Source organism: Limanda limanda, chromosome 5 (assembly GCF_963576545.1).
Source record: "Limanda limanda chromosome 5, fLimLim1.1, whole genome shotgun sequence".
Lineage (NCBI taxonomy): Eukaryota > Metazoa > Chordata > Actinopteri > Pleuronectiformes > Pleuronectidae > Limanda > Limanda limanda.
Window position 1 is genome coordinate 10,296,244 of NC_083640.1, and position 20,512 is coordinate 10,316,755.

General features: G+C 43.2%; 2 protein-coding genes across 3 annotated transcripts in view; one reads left to right on the forward strand and one right to left on the reverse strand.

Annotated features, from left to right (window-relative positions):
- The first annotated feature begins 722 nt into the window (after positions 1-722).
- acsl2 (acyl-CoA synthetase long chain family member 2) lies at positions 723-13,334 on the forward strand. 2 transcript variants are annotated; one of them, XM_061072109.1, is made up of 20 exons: positions 723-796; positions 5,810-6,060; positions 6,171-6,285; positions 7,347-7,411; positions 7,502-7,603; positions 8,228-8,327; positions 9,296-9,474; positions 9,591-9,623; positions 9,818-9,869; positions 10,027-10,100; positions 10,433-10,510; positions 10,604-10,738; positions 10,857-10,991; positions 11,913-12,081; positions 12,160-12,248; positions 12,330-12,446; positions 12,519-12,662; positions 12,762-12,863; positions 12,938-13,009; positions 13,109-13,334. In XM_061072109.1, exons 2-20 carry the CDS (start codon positions 5,812-5,814, stop codon positions 13,247-13,249), a joined length of 2,151 nt encoding a protein of 716 aa, XP_060928092.1. In that variant the 5' UTR covers positions 723-796; positions 5,810-5,811; the 3' UTR covers positions 13,250-13,334. The 2 variants fall into 2 exon arrangements, with proteins under 2 accessions (XP_060928092.1, XP_060928093.1); XM_061072110.1 differs by lacking the exon at positions 723-796 and adding an exon at positions 4,169-4,191.
- Positions 13,335-14,524: 1,190 nt separating this feature from the next.
- The window catches only part of bin3 (bridging integrator 3), a 28,973-nt gene continuing 22,985 nt past the window's right edge, over positions 14,525-20,512 (reverse strand). Inside the window, exons 7-9 of the mRNA XM_061071271.1 lie at positions 19,904-20,045; positions 18,699-18,833; positions 14,525-16,084 (exon numbers count right to left, since the gene is read on the reverse strand). Of these exons, the coding sequence (XP_060927254.1) occupies positions 15,938-16,084; positions 18,699-18,833; positions 19,904-20,045 (424 nt within the window). The 3' untranslated portion in view covers positions 14,525-15,937. The remainder of the gene's footprint in view (positions 16,085-18,698; positions 18,834-19,903; positions 20,046-20,512) is intronic.

Below are 20,512 nucleotides of genomic sequence, written 5' to 3' on the forward strand. Positions count from 1 at the left end.
CTCAAAGCTGCAGCCTCATTGTCACTTTTCACTCTATTGTTATTGTACAATTACCCTGTCAGGGTTTGATCTTTCTCCCAAATGCTTGCATGTAATTTACAAATGACGTCTGAGTCAGCTTCGTCCTGCAGAAAAGCCATCAAGCTACAGAAAGTCCCAGAAATCATGTGGGTTTACCTCCAAAATAAAATAGTTTTGAAAAAAAGATTCTGAGAAGAATAACATGTAATGTAAAGTACCAATGGAATAACAAAAAATAGATTATCATCATTATTGATTCCATTAATCTTGAATTCAATTTAAGCAGAAATGATTTAATACATAAATACATGAATATCATCTATTTATAACCATTTATTTACTTACAAATGTGTTAATACATTCATATAATTATTCATTTACTTGTATATTTATTTAAACATTTCTACATTTATATATTTATATATATATTCAGTTATTTAGAAATTTATTAATTTATGTAGGTATTTATTTATATTTGTCTTCATGTATTTGTTTATTTATACACGTATTTACATTTTTCTACATCATTCGGTTATTTATGTTTTTTTCTACATTTAATCTTTTACTTATGCATTTATTTTTACACGTCTACAATTATTAATCTCGGCGAGGCACAATGCTGCCATTAGTGGTAGATTATTCTGAAAATACCGACAGGATATGGATGTATACTAACTCTAGCTTGACCCGTGCACGGATCTCGATGGAGCTGCAGCTGAAGTTGTAATTGGGGATCGCAATCTAAGATAAAGTTGGAGGTCTTTGTTTTTCTTAGGTGAGTCTCTATCAATCTCTCTCTCTTTTCCTACTGTATTGGTTTGTTTTCTCTCTTTTCCTCTCGACTGTGAAGACTTTGTGATCCTGAGCAGAGGAAAGTTGGACTGCAGCGCTGGGAGCTGAGAGTCTGAGGACAAACCGTGAGTCTGGTAACTAACCGCAGTTTGTAGTTTTACACCTTCACTCTCCATCACTGGATCACAAACAGACCCAGTGAAGAGACACACGCAGTGATTAGTAACAGTTTATTCATGAGTATTTGTTTTGCAGTTTTCATTTGCTCATCTGAAGCTTTAACTCATGCTTAACTCCTGCAGCTTTTCTCCTCCTGTAGAGTTTGCAGATACATCTTGTTGCAGACAGCTTGAGTTTTACAGATGCTATGGCAGTGTACTTAAATAACCTGGCATGCACTAGTGAGTAACTGTCAAGTGAAGCACATAGCTGTGGTATGTTGTCCCTGATCCAAACTGAGGTTACAGTAATTATGGTTGGAAAGTCCTTCAGCCCTGAAAGGAAGGTTTTCTGACATTATTTCAGTTAAAATCACAATCCTGCACAATTACTCTCGTCCTGCTTTATGTTGTTTGTTTGTGCATTTTCTACATGTCTTGATATTTCATTCTGGGGCAATAAAACACAACCTGTTTCAAATTGCCCACACGGCTGAATGCCAACTTCTCTGGTATCTCCAGATCCCATGTGAGAGTCTGACAGCTCCGCGGCACAGTGTGGCAGCTGAGGCCTGTGTGTGGCCAGTCGTGCAAGCACTGGTGCACAAACACACTCACTGATTCAAAAGTGCAGCCATGAGGTGTGGTGCCATGGGAGCCGAACACTGGAGGAGGATTACCTTTGCACAGTCACGTTTGGACCCGTGATGCTGCAGAAACCCGAAATGCACAAATATATCATTGTCTGTGAGAACCCTGACTCATGATCGCCTTGTGGAGAGCCAAGGTGTTCTCTACGTGCAGGATGCCAGGTCTCTCTCATTTATTCTTCACCTCCTTCCTCCTGGACAAGAACAACACCATTGTGACCAGTGTGTGTATGTGTTCTTCACGCTTCGTTGGGGAATCACAGCCAGAAAACACCCCTGAGCTTCATTCTCTTCTCCTGTTTCTGGTTTCCCCCCCCCCCTCTGCCCTGCCGGGGTCACGTGTCCCCTCTCTCCCCATCTCCCCCAGATCGGACCAATCACCACTCTAGGCACATGGAAAGTGTGCAGGGTTCATTGCTGCTGCTGCTGCTACTGCTGCTACTGGTGGTGCTGGTGTGGGTACAAAAAGCTGCCTCCCACCCCCCCTCTTCAAGTTACCTCCCGTAGTTTTCTAGGTCAGAGGGGAAAACGTTCCCCAGCATTGCTGCCCCTAGTTCTGAAGGCTACTGTACAGTCTTCTCTCATTCTGTTGCTGAATCTATATTCTTGGTTTTAACAGGTAGATGGCAAACCCAGCAGTGGCTCTCTTCCAGTACATTTCAGCCCTTTACTGTCTGTATGTGAGAAGAGGGGAAAAAACATTCTGCACATATTTGTTAAAAGGAGCCTTGACTGCTCGTTTCATGTTTGACTGAAAATCTTTAAAAAATCATTTTAAACTTGAACAGAGTCTGGCTGCCAGGCGTTTCAAAAGAGAAACTGAGTTTACTTTCCTCTTTTCTGATCCCGTCTCTTCACCTGCTCCTTTTTTTAAATTTCTGAATCATTCAACTTCACCAGAAACATAAAGAAGCTTATGATGAAGCTACTTTTATACATTTTATAATATAGCACTGGCAAACATGGTTGTTCTTTGACTATTAATACCTTCAAAATGTACATTTAAACACACATTTTTCAACCTCCCATTTAAAAATTATTAATTTTTACCTGTTGCATTTTAATCCATCATTGACTGAAATACAGTTTGCCAGTTTCATTCAAGCCAGCTCTTCCCCAGAACCAGTTTTTGGTTTCTGTTTTCGCCCATTCCATGTCCCTGTGTGTTGCTCTTTTGTTTTTTTTTACATAACATACTACACTGTAGCTCTGAATATCGTCTCAGCTCTGTCGCTGCCTGTCAGCAGCAGTAAATGTGCACAGACTTGCAGGCGGCCTCAGGCGATCGGTTAAACGCCTGCTGTCTCCCTGTGAACCTGCATTCTGCTGCATGTTCTGCGCGCTGCATGGCAGGATGTCCGTTCATCTCCATGTTTTAATCATTTGCACCGAACACAAATGTAATCTGCTCCACTTGATGCTGCGTGATCCCTCTCTAACACGTCTCTGTCACGGCTCCTGCGATAAATTCCCATCAGTAGAAATCCAGGTGATAAAGGCCAGGGCATTCAGGTTTGTCTCTCCCTCAGCAGAGAGAGTGTATTTCCCTTCAGTGTCTCATCACATGTGTGTGTGAGTGCCATCGTCTTTTGTCTCATGTTTTCCAGGGAGTAAAAGCTGGGAGCACAATGGTCCCTGTCTGGGCCTTGACAATAGGCTTTATGAATGGGAGTGAGAGAGGAGGGAGCGGGTGGAGAGAGACTACAGGAAGCTCTGTTCACAGCAGACTGTCACTTTTTTATTTTTTTGGGATGACACATTTCATAGAGCTCTTTTGCTTTCCCTTTATTCAGCTGGAGGGGATCAGCCGCTGCTTTGTTACACCTGCAGCTGTAAAGTGGCGACTGAGCAGCTTTAACTCACAAATATCGATGCTTGAAACCCTCTGAGGTTTGTGGCATCAGTCTTCAAGGGCAGTGCGGCATCTCTCTGCCCAGGCAGGGAAGGGAAGCAGCCGGGGTAGAGAAGAGGGAGGAGAGCGATACCACTCTTTATCCCCTCTTCTATTGGGCACCCGGGGCGGGGAGGGGGGAGAAAGTGGGTGAGAGGTTGAGGGTTTTTTGGGGAGGGGAGGGGATGTGGGAAAGGGGAGATTTATTCAATGAGGGGAATTCTTTGGCCGAGGGAAGATGAAGTGGTTTGTCAGGGGGGGGGGGGGGATGAGCAGTTTGAGGTTGAAGTTTTTTACTTTTTAAACACAGTGGAAGTTTGTTTTGGGGCCATAAGTCGTCCTCACACTGCCTCTCCTCCTGGGTCCCTCTGTCATTCAGTTTTGGATATGAACAATAAAGACTATGCCCCCCCCCGTGGTCGTCCCCCTCACCCTATCTCATCACCAACCCCTCGATTCTCCACTGTACCGACCCCGGTCTCTCTCCCGCCCCGTTGGATGAGAGAGAGAGTGGCACAACATGCCTCAGAGTAACCTCGGTGCCTGTTTCTTTTAAGCCAATCATTATTACTTCCTGGTGTCTCACCCCACCCTCCCCCCTCCTGTCCTGTATACAGCTCAGGCCTTTTCTCTCTCTCTCTCTCTCTTTGTGTGCCCATGGTGCCAAGCCTGTGACCCAGTAGGATCCAGTCTCCTAACCAGATTTTATAGTTTCAGAAATGTTAGGATGCTTTGAATCACACTATTATTTTGGTTTTTGTTGCATTCAAGGGTTTGTGGTAGATTGTATGCAACTAGTTTACATTGCTCGAGGCTAGAGGGGTCGCTTTAAGATCAAGGGTTTTCAACCGGGGGTCCGCGGCCCCCTGGTGGTCCGTGACGGCATTGCAGGGGGTCCGCGAAACACATTTCCAGGTTAAGGCTGGCGCATGCTTCTGCGTTTTCACGGGCCTGGAAGCGCAAGAGCCCTTCCGGGCCCCTTACGTGCTTACGTGCGTCGGCCAATTTTTCTAACTAGAAGGCAAAGCCCCGCAAGCGTCACCCGCCCGCAAGGGCTGTGATTGGTCTGCTAACTACATCATTTCCGGAGTCACATTTCCGGTTCATGCCCGATAATACCGGCGGAAACCAAGGAAGATTTAGAGGAACGAATATGGACCAAATAGAAGAGCACTTGGCAGAAGAGATCCGAAATTATGTCCTGTATTCGTGCCACACACGAAGAAGAGCCGACTTCGACAAAAAACATTACTCCGCCTGTGTTCTGGCGGGGAATTGCATGGCAACACGCGCAACGCTTGGAAAACCATGAATGACAACGAGTCCTGCGTCACAACTGCGTGAAAAGCCATAGACGCCGTTGCAGAAGCATGCGCCGGCCTTTACTCTTGAATATCGTGAAAAATATCTAAAATTAGAAAAATATGTCTAAAATAATGTAAAGGTGAGTGGACTTCACCATGCCCAGATATCACACTGATAGGTCTTCCCTCTCTTCTCACACACACACACACACACACACACACACACACACACACACACACACAAACACACACACACACACACACACACACACACACACACACACACACACACACACACACACACACACACACACACACACACACACACACACACACACACAGAAATACTACTCACCCACCAGCCTCCCCCCCAACACTAGCAGTAGGTGGGATTTGCTGCTGGTGATCCTGAGGTTAAGGCCTCAATTGTTTGTGTGATATTGTATGATTATCATTTGTGACATATTCTGCATTACTTTGTCATCTTCCCTCTTCAGTTGTAGCCCCAGTTTATGTTGATTGTTATTGATCACCGTTACTTTAACGTTTTCTCAACATGTCAGCTACATGTCAGTACATTTAAGTCATGAACGTTTTACTGTATATTGATGTACATATGGTTCTAAGATGCAGTACGACTACAAACTGCATTTTAATTTTGTTTTCAATGCTTAAGCACTGAAAATCAACTGTTTTTGTTGTTTTTTTACTCAGATTTTTCTAGATATGTTTGAGGTTTTTAAATAAAACCAACATGGAAAACCAAATGTTAAAAATTCCTTCTATCCACATGCACACACACACACACACACATGCAGGCATGCGCGTGCGGAGGCACATCAGTGGGCCACGGATTACTTTCTAGTCAGAATGGTGGTCCCTGGGACAAAACCAGTTGAAAACCCCTGGTGTAGATGGATGCAATGGTTAGAGGAAGTATCTATAGTAACTTGCAGAGTGATTCTGTTTCTTCCCCCTCTCCTCTTCTCTCAGCTATGCATTTTCAGGAGTGGTTAGGGTCACTTCGCTCCAGCTCGGGACTCAAAGGCTCTGAAGCGGACGACTTCTGGAGACTTCTGCCATCTCTGCCTCTGTCCTCCTTATCTCTGTCCTCGCTGTCTCTGTCCCCCTCCTCTCTGCTGGGCCTGGGAGCGCTGGCCTCCCTCACTGCGTACTGGCTGGTGACCCGTCCTCGACCCATGCGTCCCCCCTGTGACCTACAAGCCCAGTCCGTAGCTGTGAACGTGAGTGGGTCGGGGTCGCTCACTTGAATCACCAGTGTCAGTGTTAATGTCCCTCATCAATATAACAGTGTTTTTTTTACCGTGTCTGATGAGAGAGGTGTTGGTTGCAGGGAGATCCCAGCTGCAGGAGATCGGCTCTTCTTAAAGATGACTCCCTGCTGGAGTTTTACTACGATGACACCAGGACGTATTACGACATGTTCCAGAGAGGCCTGAGGATCTCAGGTGACCACGCTGGACACTGCTGGGACACATCAATTCGGCTTTATGCAAATGGGATACGTTTTCTGATCAAAGCGGACAATTAGTACGACTTTAAGCAACAGGCCATCATTTCATCCAAAAACTAAAATACTGATTTATCTTCAAATATAAACTTGTCACGTGTTAAACGGTCAAATTCAGTTCAAAGTCACCAAACTGCACATAAAGTCTGATATAATATGTGTTACAAGGATTTAATTAACAACTAGTTAATTAACAGTTAATAACTATTGATTAACATGACATCTATACAATACAATTCTACATTTTTCCTTTTTTAATCTACTACTTTGTTGTGTCAGCGCTACAATTATAAAACACTACAATATAATTCCACTGGACACGTCCTGAGTTAAACAATTTCACGATGCTATAAATCTTCAGACCTGGGGCTCAACATCACCCAAAGTGAAAATGCACTCATTATCTACTCAACACCAGTGGTGGGAAGTAACGAAGTAGAAATACTTTGTAACTGTACTTAAGTTGATTTTTCACATATCTGTACTTTCCTTGAGTATTTATTTTCCTGATGACTTTTTACCTTTACTCGCTACATTTGAGCACAAATATCTGTACTTTCTACTTCTACTTACTTTTGATACTTAAGTACATTTCAACACCAGATACTTTTGATACTTAAGTACATTTAATATGAGCGACTCTAAGACTTTCACTCAAGTCATTTTCTGACGGGTGACTTTTACTTTTACCGGAGTCACTTTCAAGTAAGATATCTGTACTTTTACTCAAGTATGGCTTTCAAGTACTTTATACACCACTGCTCAACACTATGCTGATGGAGGGTGGGTGAAGTGTTTGAGTCCACAAAACACTTTTGGAGTTTCAAGGGTAAACAACGAAGCCAAATCCAATCCAATTGAAATATGTAGGACTTAGACGTAAAACCAAAACTGAAAAAATACATAAATTTACACCATGTGCCCTGACATTAACATCTGTCAGGCCAGAACTGGGCCTTGGTTTTAACTGGTGTTAGTGTTTTGTCTTGGGTCCTTCAGGAAATGGTGCGTGCCTTGGCTCCAGGAAACCGGGTCAGCCCTACCAGTGGATCTCCTACACTGAGGTCTGACATGTTTTAGTGTTTTGCTGGTCCAGTCATCACATCGGTCCAGTGTGATCTGTTACTCTTTACTGTTTGTCTCCGATCCTCCAGGTGGCTGAGCGGGCGCAGGTGCTGGGATCTGGGCTGTTGGCTAAAGGCTGTCAGCCGAACCCACAGCAGTTTGTCGGGTTATTTGCACAAAACAGGCCAGAGGTACATAGTCATCACTTTGTTCCCACACTGGTTGGTTTCCTGTGAGCTTTAACCGCCCTATGGTTTAAAATTATCTGTCAACAAGCTAAAACGTAATATATTCTTATACGCACACATCTCTATAGAGATTTGTGAATGATGATTCGTCTCTTGGAGCCCCAGGATCACAACTATTCCTATTGAGTTATGACATTTAAAATGTGATTTGTGTTTGTCTGCGTGTGTCCTGAAAGTGTGTTTGCCTTGATTCATATTGAGCTCAGAGAGCTGCTGGTGAATGTGGGTCTCCAGGGCAGCTAATATTGGAACACGTCTGCTCTCATATTCATTTTTAATATATCCATGAGGCAGGGCCACTTTTGTCGCTGCACGCTCAGTCGTGTAAACTGAGAGTGCAACATGAGTTTCTGCTCCATCACATTGATCTACACTGTGGGTGGTGCTTTTTTTTATTATTATTATTATGTTGAACATGGTTTTGTTTATTTAGTTAAGATGAAATTCATGTAATATATACACTTATGGAGAAACGTCTCTGATGTTTGGATATGTGACTCCACAAATATACATAAGTGGTTGAAAGAAGTCTAACAGTGCTGCTCTGTCTCCCTCTGCTGGTCACAGTGGATCATCGCAGAGCTGGCCTGCTACACTTACTCCATGGCGGTGGTGCCTCTGTATGACACTCTAGGGCTGGAGGCCATGGTCCACATACTCCACCTGGGTGAGGAAACCCTAACCCTTCATGTAGGAATTAACATCAATATACAATGATAATAATGAGATTTCCTTATTATTTAAAGGACCAGTTCACAAAGGTGTCATTAGTAGTGTCACAGCCTCCTTCAATTGGAGATTGTCCAAGACCACCTCAATGCCCTTTTCTATCAGTTATTTGTTTTGTAAACAAATGGAAATACAGATGTTTAATTAATGTATAGAAAAAGTATAATGTAAGAAAATATAGGAGAAAAGTATATATATCTATACATCATGTTGGAAAGAAAGAAAATACTCTTTAGTTCAGGTCAAGTATTCTTAAAAGTATTATACTGTTTGGTAAAACTTTAATTTAGTAAAAATGCACAGAAGATATGCATGTAGGTTTACACTTTACATATTTGGCAATATTTGTGTTCTTTCTTTCTTGTTATCAGTAAGATGTAACTGTTGAATATCAAGCCCCACATTTATTCGACATAAGGGTCTGATAATGATATGATTGTATTATTGGCAAACATACTAAGGTCTGCAATTTGTGTTAAGGGGATCTCTCTCTTTGGTAACACTGCTAATATCTCACAGACTCTTTTTTGGTAACTGAATAAAATCCACAAATGTTTCTAGTTCTATGTCTTTAATGTGAAATCTGAATTTGCAAAGCCACACATAACTATATCTGTTAGGTGCACACAGTAATGTAAGTGGGGTAGTACTATGAAATATATTTAGTTTAATTCTTGAGCACATGCACCTACTTTCCAAAATTACTGGACATAGTATTAAGAGATGTTTGATTTAGTTTTTTATTCATTTGTATATAGTAGATAGTACTACTTTATTATTATTATTATTTTCTAATAACCTTTATGTATCATTTCTTGTATTTCTGCTGCTGTGAGACTTGATTTCCCCTGCATCTGATGTGTAAAGTGGATCTCCTCTGTGTGTGGTGTCGTGGTGCGTCCTCAGCGGAGATCACCCTGGTGATCTGTGACAGCGAGGAGAAGGCAGCCGCTCTGTTAGAGAACAAGGAGCAAGGCGTGACTCCCAAGCTCTCCTGCCTGGTCCTCTTTAACAGTTTCAGCGAGGCCTTCGTAGAGCGGGCGAAGGCCTGCGAGGTGGAGGTTTTGAAACTGGAGCAGCTCATGGTGAGTAGGGTGGAAGTACCGAGTCCCTGTAATGCAGACTCATTGAAGTGTCTCCCCTTTAATCAATGCTGCTGATGTAAATTGATATGATCAACTCCACTTTGTCCACATCCTAGGAGCTGGGAAGGCAGAACCTCAAAGATCCTGTGGTGAGTTCTGCGAACATCACCCCATCAAGCTGGTTCCAGTAAATACCTGATCCCCCTCTAAATACCATGTTGACAGTTTTATTGTTGCTCCTGTCCCATACGATATAATTAACACTCACTTGTAAACATTGCTTAAATTAAGAGTGGAGGAAGCCCGATGTCATATTGTCATATTTTATTGCTGCCTGCTGTAGCCGCCCCAGCCCCAGGATCTGGCCGTGGTTTGCTTCACCAGTGGAACCACAGGTATCGTCTGATCTCCCGAGTCTCTCCCCTAATTATCCTTCACTCACATCATTAGAGAAGTGTCCTTCAGTGCCCACTAACAACCGCTCTTTATGGCACCGCTGTAGTTTCCTTTGCTGTGCGGAGCACTGCAATAATGTCTTGTTTATTTATCCAGGGAAGCCCAAGGGAGCCATGATCACCCACGGCAACATCGCCTCCAACACTTCCTCTGTCATTAAGATCCTGGAGGTCTGTCTACTCTTCCACCTCCTTGTCTAATTGAGAACAGCCTCACAGCTTCCACCACTTCCCATCTGCTTGTGTCTCTGTATCTCCGAGCTGTCCCTCTCTCTCCCTGCTGTGTCTAATGGTATGATTAATTGGGTGTTTGATTGCCCCTGTCGCTGCGAGGTACTTTAACTAATTGCCCCAGTATAAAGATTCTGCTATCTAACTGCTATTGAAAAAGCCATACAGCATGTTTGATTGCCTGCGAGGCTTCACCGTATGCCGCCGCTGCCGCCGCCTGAACTTTATCGCTCCCTAGTGCTTTGCTCATTTTATGTCTCGTTTTCTCTCAGGGTTCGTTTGTGATCCAGCAGGAGGATGTGTCGATCTCGTACCTGCCGCTTGCCCACATGTTTGAGAGAATGATTCAGGTACTTGATCCTCTTCTCAGAAGTTTGTTTTCTAATGTGTGTTTTTGTATTGATAAAAAAAAAAGACAAAAAGAACATGTATTTGTGATCCAGGTCTCTATGTTCTGCCACGGGGCCAGAGTTGGATTCTACCAAGGGGACATTTCTCTCCTCATGGACGACATTAAAACTCTTAAACCCACCTTCTTTCCTGTCGTGCCTCGATTACTCAACCGCATCTACGACAAGGTCAGCTAACGTTTTCCGATCTTGTCATTTACACGGCACTTAGAGGGCACAATTCCTTGTAGATTATATTTTAAAGCTCATTTTCGGCTCATTTCCATTTTGACTGATGTGTGTAAAGATCCTGGGCTCAGTGACCTCTCCGCTGCGACGGGCTTTGCTTCACTACGCTGTGAGGAGGAAGCAGGCGGAGCTGAGCAGCGGGGTCGTACGTAACAACAGTCTGTGGGACAAACTGGTGTTCAACAGGATCCAGGTCAGTCGCTGGAAGCTTTTTTTAAACAGTTCCTTTGCTGTATATGTATATTTCCTTTGTGTTACATTAGGATGTAGAACATTAGGCTATATGATTGGCTCTTAACTAGAAATCATTGACTATACACATAAAGATGGATATGACAGCTCCACAAAAGTAAAGCCAGAGCGTCTTGATTGCCACCTAGTGGCTGGCTCCTGTATATGACATAAATGCTGCCTCCTTTGTGTCATTGGATCGGACATAGACCAAACTGAAAAATCATAGTATACATCAAATTTTTCTCACAGTTGTTTTTTGTTTCATTGAAGGTAGATCTTATCACTGGTGTATTTTTCAGTGTTTGTCTTTCTGGTTAGATTGGTTTTAATTTGTTATTGGACGCTATAAAAATGGGGTGAAATGTCATGATTGACAGTTCAGACTGACACAGGATTGGTCGAGCATGTGTATCGCTGGGACCTCCCTATCGTGGCTTGATCCTCTGATCACTACTGTGCACAAGAGGGCAGCGTTTGTATCATGGATGCTTTGGCTTAATTTCTGGATAGTGTGAGTCCATCTCTATATACAGTCTATGGTTAAGAGGACAAGTGGTATCAACCCCTAAAACATCTCTTTTGTTAATTTGAGATTTTTACTAATATTTGTCACTATTTATGTTTTGTAGAAGTTAACACAGTGGCACCAGTTGCCCTGGAAGTATCAACTAATTTGTTCCAACTATTCCAGCAGTGAGTTCCAAAATTACCCAGAGCCTATTGGCCTAGTGGGAGTTCACTGTAGAAGCCTGCACACAGACAAACAGTGACTGAAAGTATCTGGCGTGTTGTGGTCGATGCAGATGGGAAATATGACCAACGGTGATCATTGTTAGAATAGGATTTAAAACAAATACTGGGTCCACTACCTCTGTTTCAGGCGAGTTTAGGAGGAAATCTGCGGTTTGCCCTGACGGCTTCAGCACCCATCTCCCCCACGGTGCTCTCCTTCCTCAGGGCCACACTGGGCTGCCTGATATTTGAGGGCTACGGTCAGACAGAGTGCACCGCAGGCTGCACCTTCTCTATGCCGGGGGACTGGACCGCAGGTAAGAAACCGTCTGATTTCCCAGTAGCTTGTTGCTTCTGTGCTGCCTCTCCTCAGCTTGTGTGTTTGTGTGTGTCAGGTCACGTTGGAGCTCCTTTACCCTGCGCCATGGTGAAGGTGGTGGACATTCCCGACATGAAATACTACGCTAAGAACGGAGAAGGAGAGGTGAGTCGGACTTTTCATTCTGCACATTGCCAGACGATTTTGATGCCTGCCGACTCTTCTCACGGCTGAATCCTGCGTTAGATCTGCATCCGGGGTCCCAGTGTGTTCAGGGGCTACCTGAGGGATCCAGAGAGGACGGCTGAGGCCTTGGACAGCGACGGCTGGCTGCACAGTGGGGACGTGGGACAGTGGCTTCCAGTAAGTTAAGACAGGTGACAGATATGATCACAAGAGAGCAAATGGGCATTTACATCATTTCTCCCCTGCCAGAACGGGACGCTATGCATCGTGGACAGAAAGAAGCACATCTTCAAGTTGTCCCAGGGAGAATACATCGCTCCAGAAAAGATAGAAAACGTCTACATGCGCTGTGTTCCTGTGCTCCAGGTGTTTGTGCACGGAGATAGTTTACAGGTACAGCTTTAATACGATGCAAATCCTATTCAGTTTATCTATTAACAATATGTGCCTCAAGGCAAGAGTTAAATATTTGATTCCTCTCTTGTGTTCCAGTCTTATCTCATAGGCATCGTTGTGCCTGACGTGGAGGTGTTTGTTGACTGGGCTAAAGAGCGGGGATTTATTGGGTCCTACGAGGAGCTGTGCCAGAATCCTGTAAGGCAGATGTCAATATTTAATTTCTGAAATAATCACTGGAGCATGGATTTTAAAAATGTGTCTTCCAACAGGATGTGAAGAATGCAGTATTAGAGGACATGAGAGCCGTGGGAAAGGAAGCAGGGCTGAAGTCCTTAGAACAAGTGAGCGATCACTGTCGACACTTCAAATGTTCCGGCTACAAACCCACCAATGCTGACTGTGACTGTGGTTTTGCTTTCATGTCTTTCCCCTCCTTTCAGGTGAAAGACCTTCACTTGCATCCGGAGACGTTCAGCGTCGCCAACGGCCTCCTCACACCCACCCTGAAAAGTAGACGTGCCGACATCCGCAGAGTCTTTGAGGAACAGATATCCAGCATGTACAGCAAGACGGCCATTTAATTACAGGACTCTACTCAGTAATTCACACACAACAGCCAGGAGTAGCTGGTGTCTTATAAGGGGGGGGGGGGGAGGGGGAGTAGATCATTGAATGTCCAGCAGTGCCTCGTCTGAAATGTTTAAATGGAAATATGCTGTTTTGCTTTTTATTTCATTGAGTTTTGTATCCACCACCCGTGTCCACATCCTGCACATGTGTAATGTATTAACTCTTTACATGGAAAATAAGACTTATTTTTATTTTAGATTTCAGTCTCACTTGTTGTCTCTTTGTCAGTTATTCAGCTTTGTGTTTCAAAGGGAGATTGTACCTATAAATTACCTATAAATAAATTATTGTGTAGTTGTAGAGCGGAGAATCTCAAAAGTTACTAGATAAAGCAAACTGCAGAGACAACTACATTTTGCTGCCGTGTTCTTTTTCCAGACAAAGGTTTTTTTTTAAATAATGCTGTACCTGTTAGAATTTGCATTAATTGTAGGTCTGTATTTTAAGGTCGATGGTTCACCATCATATAAGCTTTTCCATGAACATCCTTGATTTTAGCTCATGCATTTTTCTAGTTGGAGATATTTATAAACCAGTGGTAGCTTGTAATCCTTCACCTGACGATAAATCATTTCAACTAATGATGGTTTCAAGCAGCAATGACTTGTATAATGAAATGACTGTACTGTAAATACTTCTATTGACAAATGTCAACAGGACACTACTGACTAATTCCTGTAAAGCGAAACCGAACAGAAATAAAGTTTAGAAACTGAAGACTTTCCTTTGCGTCATTTAATTACAGCATGTTTGTTTGACTCTCACAACTCCTTCACTCGACCTCCTAAATATGGAGTCGTTATCCAAACTCCAGTTCATCTAGGCGGAAGAACAATAACAACTAGAGTCACTCAGTAGAGCACATAGCTCTGTCAAGACCCAACATTCCCCTCTTGTTTTCATTTCACTACATGCAGATTTGTATTTGAATCCGCACCAAATAAGCCACAATCATATCTGTTACCTTAACATGCCAGATTTTTCTCATCATGATACATGAATTGTTCTGAGATATCAGGGGATATGTTTAAAAACACCCAATACCAGTGTTAAAGTGGAAAGAAAATCCTGGATCTGCCCCCTGATGCATCTACTGGATTCTTTCCACCAAGTTTCATGGAAATCCATTCAGTAGTTTTTGCGTGATTCTTTTAACAGTCAGACAAACAGATAAAAACACAACCTCCTTGGCGTAGGTAATAATAATAATAGGTTAACAAAGAGGATTGGTTTGTATTCTCAGAGTTCATTTATTTCATGACTGATTATACATCGAGATGACATCAGAAAAACATTGAATTTGTAGAATTAATAAATTTAAAACCTAAATAAAACCAACACTAGCGTTAGTGTTCACTTAGTTACGTAAAAAAAAAAAAAACTACCTCTTCCACAACTTTAGCTCATTATTTACAAAAACACCTTCATTAATACACTTTTTAAAAACATAACAGATTCCATGAAGCAACATGAAAACAAATCATTTTTGTTTCAATATTAAAAAAACAAACAGGACTGTCAATTAATAAATAAAACTCTTGCTATGACACCTAAAAAAAAAAAAATCCACTGAAGTGATATGGGAGCGATCAGCGTGTGAGCACAACGATGTGTCTTCACTAACCAGAGCATGGTCATCGTACTGAGGCTGTTCCTGATGAAGGTGGAAACAAATGACACTGACAACATATTTTGGTCCGATACAAAGAAAAGCCAAAAACAGTTGGCTTCCGTCCCTGGTGTACAGGGCAGTGAGAGGACCGTCTTCATTAGAGGAGCTTCTTTATTAACAAATGAGCTGAACCACTAACAACAGAACAAAGGATGGATGGTTTGAATAAAAGGAAAATGTGTGTCATGATCAGTGTTTTCCGCTAGAGGGAGCACCAGCCTTTGTTATGGACAGCGATTGTACTTCTCCTCTCCGCAGCCGACCAGCTAAGTGGTCGATCTTTCAACACTGCTGCACAGGCACATTCTGACTTCACACAAATTAGTTTTCATGTTACAGCCACAGTCAGGACAATGTAGGCACGTTATTCACAGGTGATGTTACCATCGTCCTGTTAAATCCTCATCAGAAGCCCTCGCACATCATGGCACAGAGCTTCACACACAGATCACCAGCAAAGGCCAAAATACAGAAATACATTTTTTTTTTTGCCGATAGCATACAGTACCTTAACATTCAGTCTGTAGTGTTTGTAATTTTAAAGTTTGGAAATATATTACACTATGTTTTCACTGTAGCAGTGTGACTAATAAATCATGTCCTTGCTTATTTCCTTCTTTAGACACAAATGCTTATAGATATTCATGAAACCGAGAAATGTCCGCAAGTAAATCAGTTCAGATGAGACCTGTTCGATCCCTTAACTTAAAAAAAAAATATTGGCTTATAACGCTGCAATTGGCTGATGGCTTAGTTGATGTGGCATTTCAGCTGCTCTGAGTTGCAGGGTCTTTGTAGATAAAATGAAACATGGGAAGTGTAGTGCAAGAGGAATGGGGTGGGGGGGGACTGATAATCAGGTGAAGGCCACTGCTGTCCATTTGCGCTGCGCGGAGGAGCCTGAAAAGAGTGCAATCCATTCAGAGAGGCATGAAAGCAGCCTATCCCGGTGTTCGGCTTTCCTCCCTCAGTCGTCGGCGACAATGGACAGAGCACGCAACTCGCTGAGCTTGGCCTCGGTCTCCCTCTCCCTCTGCTCGTCAGTCAACCCTGCCTGGTCGATCTCGTCTGTCAACTCGCTGAAGATCTTGTACATTTCGGTGAAGTAGACCACCTGAGGGGCAGGACAGAAAAAGGAAAATGATGTGATAGTGAAATTAAAAAAAAAAAAAATCCTTTGATTGACTGGACGGTCCACAGACCTCTCCTAAATGCCTCTGCGGAAGAACTTCCAAAAATCATGTCCAAACTCTGCTCCACTTGCACAATCTAACCTGGGTTTTACTTGCACAAGTCTGAAGGCTGCTGATCTCAAAGCTCTTCAACCTCGCTAATGAGAAATGATTTGAGAGGAGCCCAGAGATATCAAACAACTCCGACAAAGCCACAAATTCAGTGGGTAGTGACCCTGCTTTTCTCTCCCGATCTGAACAAGAGGTAAAGAGTGTTCACTGAAAGCTTTTTTGACACTTCCCACCCCTGCTTCTTCCCCTTAGTTCATGAGTCAGGCTCCCTAGAGAGTTGCTTTGATGATTAATAGACTTTAATCACATTACAAGACTCCAGAAGAGTAGGCAGAGAATGAAAGTACTGGGAAATACAACCCCTTGAAACCCACACACACACACACACACACACACACACACACACACACACACACACACACACACACATCCCAATATTTATTCACGCAGCGATGCATACAAGGCTCTTAAGGGTCGGTCTCTCTAAAATCGCACGTGTCCTATTGTAGACCACAGAAAGACCTACTGAGATACTAGTGGGAGATATTCTCACTGACTTACTGAGGGTCACAGCAGAAGGGTTGGTTCGAAATAGAAATAGCAGATCAAATCTTCCATCTTCAAATAAAAGACATTTGTCTCGGTTCTGAGCAGATTTGACCCTGTCATCCGGAAGGTCAGGTTTTTAAAACAACCTTTTAAATGATCAATGTCAAAGACCGCTGTATGTTTAAAACGATATTTGCCACCTAAACCACATGAGTGGGCAGTAAGTATTGGGTTACTGGTGTTTGTGGGGGTAAAGCGGATATATACATTATATATATATATATATTATTTTTTTTAACCAAAAGTGGCTTGTTGAAACGGCCATCGGAAATGTGCATGTGACAAGTGATGATAATGAACACCAGATCAGTGTCTGGGCGACTTCTGCAGCAGAGACAATACTATATACAAACACAGCCTCACACAACTGTGACCTCCTACAGTACAGAAAACAGCTTTCGGGTGAAGCCAGAGCTTCTATGAAGGCATTTTAACAGACCATAGTTCCAGCTGCTTAATATTTATGTACAGAGGTTACACTTTGACCTCTGAGCCTACAAGGACACTTGAGTAATTTAAGTTTCATTGTGTCCAGCGAGTCCCTTAACACTGTGTGATGTTTCAGGAGACAAACAATCAGAGAAATAAAGAGACAAAGGAAGTCATCTTGGAAGTGTTTTCCGCTATGAGCACATGCAGGAAGTATTCAACAAGACAATGTCACAATTCATCCACATCTGCACAGGTGAACGTGTCAGGCGGTGTGTCTCACTGACAGTTGCTGGACAGGACTTGTGGCAGTGGAGATGAACACTCGCAACAAAAGCTGCCTTTGTGCCTTTTTCCTGCTGCCACTGGGAGCTGAGCAGCAACAAGCAGCTGGAAGTAAAGGGAGTGGAGGATGAAACTGCAGCAAGGCTGGGGATGTGGTCCACTGGTCCACTGACCACCCACGTGCTGCTCTGAGTGTTTCTGTTTTTGTGTGTGTGTGTGTGTGTGCGTGTGTGTAAAAATTGTAAATGGTGCTTTTCTAGTCTTAATAACCACTCAAAACACTTTGCATTACAAGTCAAATTCACCCATTCACAAACACAAGCACAGTGCAGACATAGAGACATTCAGTACATAGAGCGCCTCTCAAAAACACACACTCGTTACACTCTTGTTACATCATCGGGGGGAGTTTGGGGTTCAGCATCTTGCCCTTCGACATATGGACTGCAGGAGCCGGGGAGTGACCTTGTGATTAGTGGACAACCCGCTCTACCCCCTGAGCCACAGCCCCACACAAGCATGTAATGTGGAAGTGCTTATTCATCTTGTTCAACAATATGAATACAGATAATGTAGATGTAGTAGATTAGCTAGTGTGTCTACTTTGAACTGTTGCACCATAAAAAGCAGGTAAAAGGTAAACAACCTCAAAAGAGAAAATATCTTGAGCTTAGATTTGTGTGAACATTTTATATTGGTTACAGTCAATTACTCACTTTGCTAATTTTAAGTTCAAAGCACATCATCAAACTCCGTAATTGTCATTAGGTCTGGGCTAATCTGGTTTACTAATTAGAAGTATGCCAGTGGCCGTCCCAAGGAGGAAATGACAGGCAGGTCTGGGCTGGGGGAGGGGGACATGGTGGCGCTAACTTGAGATGTCCAGCTGCTTTAAGAGAAGCTGCAGGTTAAGAGGGAGGCTTGCAGGGCTGCGCTGGAGCCACACAGATGAGGCCGTCCTGGGCTAAACACAGCAGTGTGGGCTGTCATTGGGGGTTAATCACATTAGGACAGCATGGAGGGAGACAGACGGCCAGGATTATACACTCCCTTTCATCAGACCATGTTTAACCAAAGCTTACAGGTTGCAACAGCATACTTTGGGGTGTGCTGGTCTCGTTGTGTGTGTATCTGCAGGGATGGAGGGGGGATGTTACTAACCTGGGCCCGGATGAGAGCCTCAAAGCTGGGGTGGAAGTAGTCGATGCGGCTGTGGTAGAACTTGGGCATCTCGTCCAGCAGCTGCTTGTTTTTGACCTCAAAGTCTTCCCTGACTGGTCGCAGCTCCTCTCTGGCCTGGGGTGTGGAGGGGGGACAGAAAACAAAACAACAGTGGTCACCATCAGGCCTGATTTCAAAGATCATATAATCATAGATTATAATTTACAGCACACATTAAAGATTCTTCCACATTGTACAAGGATTTAAACAAGAGAAAAACATTTTTTTTTTGTAAATTCAGCACACAAGCCATCACAAGTGTCCTTTTTCTTATTGTTCAGAAAAATATTTGCCTAATTCCCACGGAGAGGCAGCGCAAAAAACAGGCTGTGATCACGACCACACTGAGGAGGAGTGGGTAATGTGGGCAGACTTGGCTGTGAGTGGACTCCAGCACCACTGATCTGTGTGTGAATGTATTAGTGGGTAGTCTACTGTGGGCATGGAGTTATGGAATGCACAATGAATATGTGAGAGAGGGTGAATTTTATTTTTTTCATTAAAAAGGGACAGGGACGGGGGGACTGCTATATTCACAACGCAAGATATTGTTTATCTGCTGCATAACGATCTGGTCTGTTCACCTTAGTTAGTTTTCTTACCAGTTGAAATGGCACACAAGTGTTTTGTCAGGATCATTTCTTTAAGTGCGCAGGGATTCAAAGGGCAGGGATGTAGGGGCCTCTTCAAGGCTTTGTTCCCCTGACAGTGCTTTTCTCAATGTGTGTGGGTGGCTCGCCATGTGAGGATGTGTTAGAGCGAATAGCATAGGCAACACTGCAGCGTTATCTGTGAATGTGTGCGCTTCTGTAGTGGCCTCATGGTGTGTGTGCGTATGTGTGCATGTGCGTGTGTGTGTTTACAATTCTCAATTACGTGCCTGTAGATGTGCAGCACTGCCTTTTTGAAAAGGCACTACTTGAGAGCCTGGTAGCTTGCGTGGGTGAAGGAGCGCACATGTACAATATGCATGTGCTCAACTATTTTTGTTCATATCCAGTCAGCATTTGTCTTTTCCCACTTATTCCGCTCAATTCACAATACGAGCTACATGTAAGAGCAAGTGAACTCTGCTCCTGAGCAGATAGAGGGAGCATTCGAGTGGACCAACATGTGCAGCCATGCCGGCTTTAAACCACAGTTACCTGATGTAGTTTGACCATAGCGGGCCCCGTTTTTTCTTTCTCTTCATACTTCTCCACTTTGGACTGCAGCCGTTTGTAGTCCTGCAGCGCCTGTTCCCGCCGCTTCACTGCCATGTTGAGGCTGGGGAAGACGCCACTGTACCTGCAAGACAGGTACGAACAGCGTTAGACATCTTTGACAAAGACAATGGGACACACACACACACAAGCATAAATTTCCCAGGCACTCACACCGAATTCATAAATGCTTAGGAAAAAATTATCACAGAAAATGAAATTACAGAAATCATTAAAACAACTTTCCTATGAAATTTGTGGACATGCATTTTCATTGCATCCCATCTTAATAGAAGTCATTATGAATTAATAAAACCCCTCTCCTCAACATCTTATTGTAGAGGTACTCTCAAACCCCAGAGGACAGCTCTGCATTAAGCTTCCTCTAATCTATTATCTAATTACTGTAGTTCAAAATGGCATGAAACAATTCATTTTGTGACAATTATCATATTCCAAATGAAAATATATTCTTGCAACGAGAATCCTGGTCTTCAGCACTAAAAATAGGGAAACATTCATCTGTAACTTAGCAACAGGAGTCTGAGCTTC

Bases quoted from the DNA above. Each gene is read 5' to 3' on its own strand.
- acsl2 (XM_061072109.1), top strand. From the start codon at position 5,812: ATGCATTTTCAGGAGTGGTTAGGGTCACTTCGCTCCAGCTCGGGACTC. The intron at 8,328-9,295 runs GTGAGGAAACCC...GTGCGTCCTCAG, and splicing joins GGTCCACATACTCCACCTGG to CGGAGATCACCCTGGTGATC. The intron at 10,739-10,856 runs GTCAGCTAACGT...ATGTGTGTAAAG, and splicing joins TCAACCGCATCTACGACAAG to ATCCTGGGCTCAGTGACCTC.